Source organism: Cryptomeria japonica, chromosome 8 (genome assembly GCF_030272615.1).
Source record: "Cryptomeria japonica chromosome 8, Sugi_1.0, whole genome shotgun sequence".
Taxonomy (NCBI): domain Eukaryota; kingdom Viridiplantae; phylum Streptophyta; class Pinopsida; order Cupressales; family Cupressaceae; genus Cryptomeria; species Cryptomeria japonica.
The window spans coordinates 480,264,136-480,276,656 of NC_081412.1; the positions used below are offsets into that span (position 1 = coordinate 480,264,136).

General features: G+C 33.0%; 1 protein-coding gene across 2 annotated transcripts; it reads right to left on the reverse strand.

Annotated features, from left to right (window-relative positions):
- Positions 1–9,068: 9,068 nt before the first annotated feature.
- On the reverse strand, positions 9,069–12,164 carry LOC131074610 (uncharacterized protein C24B11.05). 2 transcript variants are annotated; one of them, XM_058011254.2, is made up of 9 exons: positions 11,871–12,164; positions 11,516–11,584; positions 11,330–11,395; positions 11,091–11,188; positions 10,949–10,986; positions 10,678–10,765; positions 10,243–10,482; positions 10,077–10,142; positions 9,069–9,742 (listed from the first exon to the last, which is right to left on the reverse strand). In XM_058011254.2, exons 2-9 carry the CDS (start codon positions 11,574–11,576, stop codon positions 9,584–9,586), a joined length of 816 nt encoding a protein of 271 aa, XP_057867237.2. In that variant the 5' UTR covers positions 11,577–11,584; positions 11,871–12,164; the 3' UTR covers positions 9,069–9,583. The 2 variants fall into 2 exon arrangements, with proteins under 2 accessions (XP_057867237.2, XP_057867238.2); XM_058011255.2 differs by having other exon boundaries at positions 11,516–11,581; positions 11,871–12,096.
- Between the last annotated feature and the right edge of the window lie 357 nt (positions 12,165–12,521).

Genomic DNA, 12,521 nt, shown 5'->3' on the forward strand with positions numbered 1-12,521 from the left:
GAGACAACAATGCCCACTCTAAGACATTATAGTTTCAATTTTTTAGATTAGCCAATTTGGCAAGATAATATACAACTGGGTTTTGTTCCTAAGGATATGAACAAAGGATGTAGCTTCAAACTTAGGAGTGAGAAAAATAATTTTTCCAACTACTAGGAGTTCCTTACTTTATTCAAAAGAGAGACCATGATTAAGGATTTTGTTTCACAAATGTCATTTTTGAATCCAAATCACAAGTTTTTGAAGAGCCAAAATAATCGCATGAGGTTCCTTCTAGTTGTTGGTGTTGATCCCATAATGGAAGAGAAGAAAAAGAGATCACATACCCATCTTCAACACAACCAATCAGTCCAAGCCTAATATCACCTATCACCTAGATTGCCATAAGAGGACTCATCAATATGTATTTTAATGAAGTTACTTGTTGTGGGGAGACCATTTAGAAAACCTGTTCACCTTTCTAATAGCCTATAAGGTAGAGTGAGCTACAAGAGGATGTAACAACAAAATATAACTCAAGTGTTTTTTAAATTCCATGACTAGAGGGTGACAAGGTCTCAAACATAGAGCGCATGATAGTAATGGTATATTTTACAAAATCCATAATCTCTTTCTATATTTGTAAGATGAGACTTTGGTCACCTTGAAAATTTGATAGCTTCATTCAAACTAAATCTACTAGAGAATGAAAATAGGACCAAGCTTATAGGTGAAAATGAGAATAGTAGCGATAGAAGGTGACCAAACTATGATAAATTATCCATAAAATATGGCTTTGGGGGTGTTGCCCCTGAAATCCACCACCAAGGGGCCATCCCCCCTCTACCCTGCAAGGGGGGTACCTCCCTTGCAACCCCATTCTCATTTATCAACAGTAACCTTTTTATTATTGCAAGGTTGAGTCACCATTTGTCTAATAATAAGTTGACTCCAAATCTACCACCATTACCCCTAGCTATCTAAAGAAAATGTATATTAGAAGAAAAGGTGAGTATCAAATTCTTCCTCAATGCAACACAAAACACATTTCAAGGCCCTAAAATCCTCTCTTTTTAATATTGTCATCGGTGAGATATTTGTTTTGATAGAGTAGCCATATAAAAATTTGAATAGGCTAGCTAAATTTGGTCCAAAGTTTCATTGTACTAAGGGAAGCTCTATTTTCGCAATTACTTAAGGTACATGTAGACAAGAGCCATCTTATAAGTTCCTTTATGATAATGACCCCACACAATAACATCCACTTCCTCTAGAGAGAAACATGGTTGAATTGCAAGAATGAAATTTAAGGTGCTTGGTGCTTCAAAAGTTCCTTCTTAGGCCATTTTCTAGGATCCTTTGAATGATAGATCAAAGATATTGGGTCACCTCAAGGCTTCTTTTAAGTTTAGAAAGATTCCAAATCATCCTATAACCATAAAGAATTGGGTCAAATGTTTGAGAATAGAAAAGGAAGAAAGAAGTGTGTTGTGGAGATCCCAAGCATCAGTCTAGAAGAGAGTCGTGTAACCATTTTTTACAATCTAAAAGAGACCATCCTTAACAAGTGAAGCCCAACTCTTAATTGTATTCCAACCATTGAGCCTATTCCTATTAAACCCATTATCAAAATCAACAACTCTACCTAGATATTTGAAATTAAGAATTATAGGCCAAGGCTAATCTAAATGCTTACAACATTACCAATAAATCCTATCAATCAAGGCTTAACTATTAAGAATAATATTCCTTAGGCACAAACCATCATTTTTCTTAGACATACACATGATCCCAAATAATAAAATCTATTATTAAAATATAAATTATCCACACCATGAGAATTTTCATGATAAAGTATCCATTTCATTAAGGGTTCTTTTGAATATAGGTAAAACAATGAATTTGTAGATGAGATAATCTTGCAAACCAACTTTAATAGATTCAATCAACTAATAAAATACAACCATTAAAAAGTTTAATGATGAACTGTAATTATAAAATTTTCAATGATCTTATTCAACTAATATTTTTGGGATTAGCAAAAGATAAGGGATGGCAAACTAATTGAATGGAAATAGCCCTATTTCAAAACGAAGCATAATAGTTATTTTCTACTATATGTTTGAAAATAGGGTATTAAATAAGAAGATATTGGACCTATTCTTATTAATCTATTAGGTGACAAATCCAAAAAAAAAAAATTAGATATCTAAAGTTTCCTTGAGAATAACAACTTCTTAAATTCGATAACATCAAAAAAGGATATGCCACCAATAAATTGAAGATGGATTTGTGAGTCAAGATCTTGTGTAGCAATCCAACCATGGAGGCAACCATTATCTTTATATTTCTCTAGCAATCTTCCTAGACTTTTAGCCACGAGGATGAAGATGTGAAGGGGTAATAATTACTTTTGTGTATGCCCTTAGAAGTATAGAACAAGGGGAGGGTATTTAATATTAACCGAGACTAAAAAGGAGGGAGAACCAACATAGCTAATCACCCAATCAATCTATTTTGAGAAAAAACCCAAGTCCATAAGAGTGTTCTTGAGGAATGACCATTTGATCCTATCATAGGCTTTAGGCATATCTAGCTTGATAAAAAATTATTTATCCTTAAAGAAATACATAGAGTGAATTTACTCATAATGATCTACCATCAAGAATCTAGTATCCTTTCACAAGCCCACAATGTTGAGGAAAAATGAGGGAATCCAAAAATCACTTTAGATGATCTCCATAATGATTTTGGTGATGATCTTATAAGTGACATTATAGAGAGAAATAAGACAAAAAAATTAGATGATTCAACACTCTCTCTCTTAAGAATCAAGGCAAGGAAAGTGGTATTGAGTACTTTGAGCATTCACTTACTAGCCAGGGACTCTCTAACCACCTCCAAAGTATTGAGCTTGAAGATATCCCCAAATTTTTGAAAGAATCCAATGGGAAAACCTTCTAAGCCAAAATTTTTTTTTCCTTTTGCATTTAAAATACAATATGTTCAATCTCTTCAAGAGATATGTGACTCATAACTAATTTATTCATATCCATAAAGACTAGAGGAGAAATGCAATCCAAAATTATTACTCTTTATCCATGGTAGGAGAGACACTTTTATGGAAGAGGAAAGGAAAATATTGAACCACTTCCTATCTTATATCATGGAAGGATATTAGTTTATTTTATTTTGTTGAGTTGAGAGTAGATGCAATGTTTTAACTTATCCTATCTTTGAATAAGTTATGGAGGAACTAATTATTCCTATCTCCTTGTAGCCAATCAATCCTCATTTTTTTTTCCAAAATATCTCTTATAAGAGCCCTTTATTAATCTCTTTGGAGACAAGAGATTTCATAAGAAGGTGATCACTTGTCATACCATCTTACTTGATTTGAAAATTGATTTCATCTAGTTTCTCTTACATCTTTTTTTCTTCTAAAAAAATGTTTCCAAAACAAGATCTATTCCACTATTTGATCTTCAACTTCATAATTAAAGTCTTTTGAAGAAGGAATGCATAGTAGTGACAAAACATGGCCTCCCCTTAAACCGCCAAATATTAATGCATTCATGAATCCCATAATCTCTAAGAACATTAGTTGTCAAATCTAGGTTTAGCATAAAAAAGATTGATAAATGATATATTTTCTCCTAGCATAGAGGAAAAAGAATCCAACTAATTAGAACCACCTAATTTTTTATCTAGGCTAAGAATAACATTGATACTACTTTCCATGATCCAAAGAGGGGAAGGGAATAAATAGTGATAAGTCTATACGAGTCTACATGAGGCTTTTACTACAAAAATTCAAAGGAACATAGATAGTGGTTAGGAAAATGGACTTATTTGAATCAAAGTAGGTGTTGATAAAGAAAATAGAATGCTTGCAAGCTATCCAAAGGGAAGGAGTAAGTTGGCAAGGATCCCATAAACAATCCAAACCACCTAAATATCCTTGAGCCCCAATATATTGGCGCTAGCTACATTTTCAAGGTTTAGAGGAGAGGGAAGCTATTTCCTCTAAATAGAGTTTCATTTCATTTCTTGAAGAAATATGATATCAAGATTATATTCTTGAATAAGATCTCAATAGCTTTTTTATGAGGGGTTCTTCTCAAACTACTAGTATTTTATGAAATAATAATTTATTGGGAGTATAAATGTGAGCATCTTGTGTTTGAATGACACCAAATTCTACTAAGGATTCCTTGACCATATTCATCTTTTCTTAATATCTTTTTCTCCTACCTTTAGAAATTGTATTGACTTAGCAATTTATTTTAATAATATTTTTTTGAAGGCCTAAAAGAAGTATATTTTTCTTTTAAGAATCATCTTTTTAGCTATGGGCTAGAGATTTATTTTGGCAAGACAAAATTTGAAGTGTCTTCACTAAGAGTATTTATAGTGAAAGGAGAGGCATGATTATAGGGGTATCCATACTATTAGCTTCTTGATGATTGGAAATTTTCTCAACGTGGCTGAGAAAAATAGAAATATTCACATTTAATATCACTTAAAATTTAGAAACAACATGAGTTTCTACGCAGCAAGGAGATACGACAAGATTTCCTTAATCTATTCTTGGACTATCAAGGGCTAGATGACCATAGTAGGCCTAGGTTCCTCCAAATTTTTTAGGACATCAAATTTATTATTGAACTTATCTCTTAATAAGTTTGCTCTCTATAAATTTTGTGTCCTTCATTTATTGAGGGTTTTCATAAGCATTAAGCCATCTAGGTCTGATCCATCTACATGGGCTAGGGATTTTCCACAGGGGCTTCACTTAATGAACTTGGGTTATATCACCTGTGTTCATGGAATACTAAAGAATCCCCCTATTTTCAAAAAATATTGCCCTAAACTCCTTTTTCTCCACCCCCTCCCATTACACAACCTGAATTAAAAGCCCCCCTATTTGCACAAAATATTGCATTTTTTCATAGCCCGAATTAAAAACCCCCCTATTTTCACCAATGGGCAATATATTGCACCCTCATTTTTGGGATATTAAACCCCCCAATATGAACGTATGTGACATGATATTGCCTATTTAGTGAAGCTCCCGTGGGATTTTCCTTTTCCTTTTCCTTTTGCTACAAAACTATCCAAAAGTGATTGGGAGGAAACTACAACCATTTTTTGGGTAATCTCCTTATAAGTTAACATATAGGCATGACAAAATCAATAGGAAAATGAGAGAGATTTGTAGTCTAATTATTGGATTCAATATATATTTTTTAATATAATCTCTAGGAATTCAAGTAGAGGGTTATTGAGATCAATTTCAGCACAAATACATGGCATAAATAGTTACCTTCCTTTCCATCATGAGATGAGAAGAACCCATGGGTTTCCCAAGGATTGTTGCATGGATTGTAGAATGTTAAGTCTCTAAAACTTCATGGATAGTTGAAAAAGACAAATATAGACAATTATTCATTAAGGAAGCTCTTCTCCACTATCAAATCCTTCAAACTAGGGTTTTATATATAAACCCACTTGAATACAAAAATAAGGGTCTCCTTTGGAGGCCATATTTTGATTGGCCATTCTTGAAAACCCTATAAAAAAGCATCCAATCACCACAATGATAATCTACATGTTCCCCTCGAGTTACCAAGTTAGATGAAACAAATATCTAAGAAGGGTAACAAGAATTTGTTTCCCATAAACTTATGGATTGGAGTATTATTTAAAGTTCACACCACCTATAATTGTCCTTTGAAAATTTATTGTTAATATGATGTGAAAAAATCACTTTTGTGTGCGTGCTCAACATGTTACTTTAGATGAAAAAAAATTACTTTAAAAGAATGCCATTTTATTAAGGTGAATACTGTATGCCAGAAATGTGGTATCAACCTGCAAGAGGGGAAAACATCTCAAACACACACATGAAACATTATGTTAGAGGTTAGAAATCAAAATTCAAAACCAAGAAACTAGCTTTGAAAAACCAAACTCTAAGCACGTCCCATGTTCCTCTATCTCTAAAGATCCTCAAGATTCAAGGTGGCCCTCACTTGGAAGAGCACTTGATCTCTTGGATGACAACCTAGAGAATGAGATTAATGAGAATGATTCTAAGATCTAAATGGAATGCAACTAAGATCTTAGTGAAATGCTAAGATGAGATGATGAAGATGAAATACAAAACTAGACGATTAAGATGCTAGATGAGTTCCAAATTGAAAGTTAAGATGATGCTAGATGAGTTAATATGTGAGTATGCAATGATAGAAAATATATGAAATTAAGCTAAAAGATGGACTAAAATGAATCTAAATTCTATGAGATGGATGCTTGATGGTAATGCTTGGATGCTTGAAGATGACAAATGAGCTCCTTAACTTGCAAATTGACTATAATTTGGATGCACAAGATTGTTATCTTTTTTGAAGAAGGAAGGGGCTCTATTTGTAGGCAAAATAGAGAAATGGATGGTTGAGATTGAGTAATCTCAACAAGGGCTAGGATTGAAAGTTATCAATCCATGGGAGAGATTCAATCCAATCCCAAGTTGACAAATGTCACCTTGAGATAGCTTGAGAGAATGCTAAACAAGCAATTAGGGATAACCTCAAGGAGTGACATCATTGGATAATGCCATTAACCAAGGAGGCATGCTATTACCCAAGAGGTAAACTCTTGTGCAACATGGAAAAATGGTTAAAGGGACAACCATCATGGCTCAGGGGTGCAGGCTTGTAAGAGGCATTAAATGCCTTTTGAAGACTTTGGAGGCTAACTTGTCCAAAGAGGAAAAGCATTAGTGGTTTATGTAAGAGCCTTACATGTTTGGAAGACTCAACTAACTTGTTGAGATAGATAAAGTCTTAAATGCATTTGGAAGTTCTAAATTTTGGAGAAGTGACTCCCCCAAATTTAGGGAAAGGATATGATTAGAAGATTAGACATGATTAGGATGGGATTAGGAGGTTTCTAGAAGGAATTAGGATGCAAGTGGGAGATGTAGGATTTTGCAAGTGGGTGAGGGAAAATAGGTATTTTAGCAAATTAAAATGATTTAATTTAGCCAAAAAGGGATGCAACTTGCGCATTTGTAGGATTTTGCAAGTGGGGGGACTATTCACAGATAAATAATGATTTATTTATTTGCAAAGGAGATTTTTAATTAAATGTGAATTTAATCAAAAGGGGAAAAAGGGATTTTAATCAAATAAATAAGATTTATTTAATCAAATGGCTAAGGGTACTTAATCAAACCTTAGTTTAATTAATAGGTTGGACTAGAAGAAGGAGATTTAATCAAATCTTTAATTTGATTAAAAGGTCAATTAGAAGAATAGGGATATTAATTAAATCTAATTGGAAGAATTAGGGATAATTAAATGAATAAAATTCACTTAATTCATTGTGCAACTTTTCGGTGTCTACAAATACCATTAGTAAATTTTAGATGACCTTGATGAAGATAGTCATCATTGCTCACACATATATATCATTCAATTTGTGGCCTACACATGTGACTTTTTTAAAAAACAAAAAGATTTTTTTTTTTTTTTTTTTTTATTTAAAAACTTTCTCATATCAAATTGGAACAAAATTTATAAAGTACTCTAGACGTAAAAAATAAACATTACGATGCTAAACATGGTCAAGACATTAAAAACTTTCATTTTCCCTATTTCTTAGGATTTTGTTTATGTATAAAATATTTTGCTAGTACCACATTCAATCATATTATAAAATTTTGAAATAAAGAAAGTAAAATTCCTATGCTTGTATATCTTTAAGGGTAAAGAGGCTATTAATTTACTTTGATTTAGGTCGACATAAGTAACATTCAAATATTTTATCTTAATCTTGTTGCCAATTGATAGAATTCATTATAGAGAATTCATATAACCTATAAATCTTATTATATTGAATATTTGGAATTATAGAGAATTCATATAACCTATAAATCTTATTATATTGAATATTTGGAATTAAATTTTGAACATTTTATATTGTGAAGATGATAAAATAATGTAACTAAACTATGATAAATCCATGAACACCAAATTGTGAATAAATAAAATATAAAATAATAATATTATTGTTTATAAATTAGTTTAGTTTATAAATTAAAGTTCCTATTAACATAATTTGAGTTTTACAATTATAAATAATCTTAAAAATCTATCAAATATTACTATTGTTATTAAATTTAAATTTGATTCATAAAATTGAAATTAAAATAAATTTTAAATAAAACCTATATAATTAAAAACTTATTAATAAAATATTATAATTATATTTAAAATACAACTGTCATAAATATAATTTACATCATATAGAATTTTTCAATAAATCCAATTTTCTTATTAAAATATTTTAATGTTTTAATATTTTAATATTATAACTATTTATTCACAATATATTGACTTTCTTACCAGAAATGGAAACAAAAATGCCAAAATGTGGTATTTACAAATGCTAACTTTTTTAATATTTAACCAAACAAGAAAATATTTTTTTACAAATGCTAACTTTTTTAATATTTAACCAAACAAGAAAATATTTTTAAATGTCTGAAATACTGAAAATAGAATACATATTAGAAGTACAATCTAAGAGAGTATCTCGTCATCTCTTGAATATGTCAACGATTTTATGGCGTTAGATCTCATTCAATCCCACATTTATCACAGGGAAAAATGATTCCATAGAATAGCTTATAGACCAAATAGCCAATGACAAAGACTGAATCAGGTCCTTCCAAAACAGTGCTAATCTGATTATCAATGAGATTGTTGGTGGTGGATGACAGTGAATGTCTTCCAATCAGATATTTGGAATTATAGTAGACAACAAAAGTTCCAGTTTTCTATATAGCTGACCATTTCATATAAAGATCCTTCTTTCCATGATTCACAGTTGTTATATAACATAATAATAGTCTGTTTCAGAATTATCTTATGTATTGTATTTTAGTTTTCTAGTATTTTGATGATACACAATCTAATTAAGAAAATAAGAAACAATACACAATATAATCAAGAAAACAAGAGAAAAATCTGATTATGAATTGTGAAAATCTGATATCATTAACACATTATAGAACAGAAAAATGAGAGCCAAAGATCTGAATCAGCATTTATTTCTAAAACATGATAAGTGATTACAGCAAAAGCTACATAAGCAATCACTAATTACAGGGAAGCTTGATAAGTAATCACATATAGTGCCGTTAAGAACATCTGAACATCAAAGAAACATGCCCACCTACATCTTCATCTCCTCCTTCCTCATGGAGTTTACAGAGATTACTACCTTGCTCTTTGACCGCCATGGATGTTTTCACTAGTTAGCTATGTACAACCACTTCTTCATAGACAGATTCTTGACTTTCATTTAGCAAGGCCTGGTAGGTGCAGATTTAGAATGTGTCTGAGAAGTTCTTCCTAGTGAATATCAATCCTTCCTCTGGAATCCAGAACTGGTACTACATAATTCAGAAACAGGGATGCTATACCTAATGTTGTATAGCATCTAAAATTACAGAGATGGAGAAAACATCCTTTTATCAATGGAGAAAACCCCCAGAGAAAAAAGCATAGAACCCCATCCTCTGTAATGGTATGTTTTATGCTGTTACAACAGTTTCAATAGCAACAGCTCTTTTTGGGCGTACAATATTCCCAAAGCTAACATCATCTTCCCAAATCTCAGGCAGGGCTTCTTTCAGGTTGTGAATGCTTTCAAGTGCAAAGTCTGCTCCCTCTGTGCGGTTTGCAGCACCAACCTGTTGAAATTTTACAACCAAGATAAAGTTTATGTTAGAGCAATCAATTTGTGATGGAATCACAATTAGGGTCAAAAGATATACAATTGTAAACAACCAGTGCATTTTAGCCATCGAAATGGTGTCCAATTATAAACAACCAGCACATTGTAACCAACAAAATGACCTCCAATCATAAACAACCAATACATTGTAGCCAATGAAATGTATCATGAACAACCAGTGTGTTATAACCAATGCAAAAATTGTTTACATTAAAGATCCAATCCCACATAACAATTCATGCACACACTACAGTGCACTAATTGTTTAAGACCTTCCCAAATGGTCTTACCAATACAGTATGCAGCCCTGCACGCTTCCCTGCTGCTATATTCCTAGTACTGTCATCAAAAAAGATCTGCAGAGAAAACAATTCAGGTTCATTACAAAACATGTAACAATGGCATGGTATAAATTGAAAGGAAAATGATAATGAAAAAAGGCTCTTGAAATCATACTGTTCTCTGTGGATCAGCATTTGCAACTTGAATAGCACGCTCCATAGCATTTATTGATGGCTTGCAAACAACAGGTGTTCTTGGCATAAAAGCAATAGGTGTATCCCAACTATTGTTGTTTTCAGCAGCTTCTGGGTGAGAATTGAGAGTCTCAAAGCATATCACACCTTCAAAACAATCTTCTAACCCAAGCCGACCGAGCACCTTGGCAGCATGAACTTTGTCACCATTTGTAAATATCTGTTTCATGTGAATAACACACTTAATGAATTTATCCAACCCTCTTAACAATTTCAATGTGCATTTGCAAGACATGGAACACTGTTTGTTTCTAGTATTATATTCAAATTAAGAGCAAGTATTAACAGTCAATGTTGCTTTCACTTTGAAAGAAAGGACCCCAACAGGATTACTCGATAAACCACAAAAACTTACAATTTTCCTCTGAGGCATGCTCAGTAACAAGCTCTTCAGCACTGGATCTGGCTTGAGGTTCTCATATGGTAATCTTCCATGGACAAAACTGTACCAAAAAAATTCTTGTTAAGCATTCTGAACCAAAATAGACCTGGGAAAACCAGAACAAATTGATTCTCAGATTAAAATCAAAACTTAGACAACATCTGTTAGTCTGCAGAATCCCAACCATTAAAATAACTTGGAACTGTAACATCACAGTCACCAGTCACAACATTTCAGAGCATACCTGTGATAATCATCATAGTCAAATTCATAGCCCACAGCCTGCAGGGATTCAACAATAAAAGTCATTTGTGAGACCCATTGCCGAATTCCTTACAATCAAACATTGCAGAAGTCCATAAAACAAAAATGTAAGGAAAACTAACCCTGAGTCCAGCCATAGTTGTGCCATAATTCTTATACATTTCTCTGCAAAAGTCTGTGACTTTGTTCTTATCAACTCCAAGTTTTTGAACCACATAATCTGTCACACAATTATTCATATCTCAGATAAAGCAAAACTTAGAAAAACTGCAGAAGGTGGAGTATAACTTGTGAACAAGAAATCATTGTGAACACAGAATATAAAAAGTTGAAAGACCCATTTTTTCAGCCATGGCATTACCTCCAATATTCTTGGTGCATGCAGCAGCAAGCCCCGAACTTACAGGGTACAATGTGTCATCAAGATCTGAAACAAACACCAATCAAATTACAAATTTGCTAAAACTTCTAGTAACCACCTGCATACAGCATATCTGTAAAAGATTTTCTCAAACAAACCCAAATCTAGCCTAAGCCTTATACCCACCAAAGAGAAGGCAGTCATAGCGAGACCTCTTATCCACTGAGCGTCTCTCATCTACTGCCATTGCTTCTACTGTCACCAACAAAGTTAAACCAAAATGGGTATTAAGAATTCAATGCAAACAACTCTTAACAGACAAGTAGAATCCAAAAAACAAGTTCCAAAATGGTTTTCATATGGGTGTCAAGAATTCAATGCAAACAACTCTTTACACACAAGTAGAATCCAAAAAAAAAGTTCCAAAATGGTTTTCATAACACAATTCAAGTTCCAGAATGGCTTTCAAAACACAATTCAAGCTCCAAAATGGTTTCCATAACACAATTCCAAAAGAACAATGTGGGAAGAAGAAATTCACCAGAGCAGAGTGACCAGAAGAGCAGAGGAGCACAGTGAGTCGAAGAGGAGGAGAATGTCGACCCAATCAGAAGAGAGATGGATCGACAGATTGAGGGGGATTTGTAAAGGAGGACATGGGGGTCCTTAAATAGCTTTAGAACTCACCCTTCATAACCTTAACCTCACAGTAAAATGTTAAAATTGTGAATTAAACCCCATGTTTTACAGGTTAATTAAGGTCCAAACAGAGGAAGCAATTTGGAATCTGCAAATAATGGTTTAGAATGGACAGGGGAGATGAGAAGAGCGTACAAGTCTGAAACAGGGGGAGAGTGGGAACCACTCTAGAGAAGTTCCCTTGTGCGGGGCAGGTGGACTGTTTCACGTGCATCTTGTCAGTTTGTAATAAGATAACATTTTATGTCTACACAGCTTACGTTATATCAATAGAGATCTATTTAGGATTCTAGCAAATGTTGCATTGCAAGCTACAAGCTACTTCCTCGTGACCTTGCAAATGGCGGTAAACGTTTATTGAACCGACTACCAAATACAAGTTTTTAAAGGCCAAGTAGTTTTTAGTATATTATTTTATGGTTTAAAAATAGTAGATTATTTCTTAAGAGACAATGAGTTGCACCATTGCATCAAGTGTGACATATGGTATACG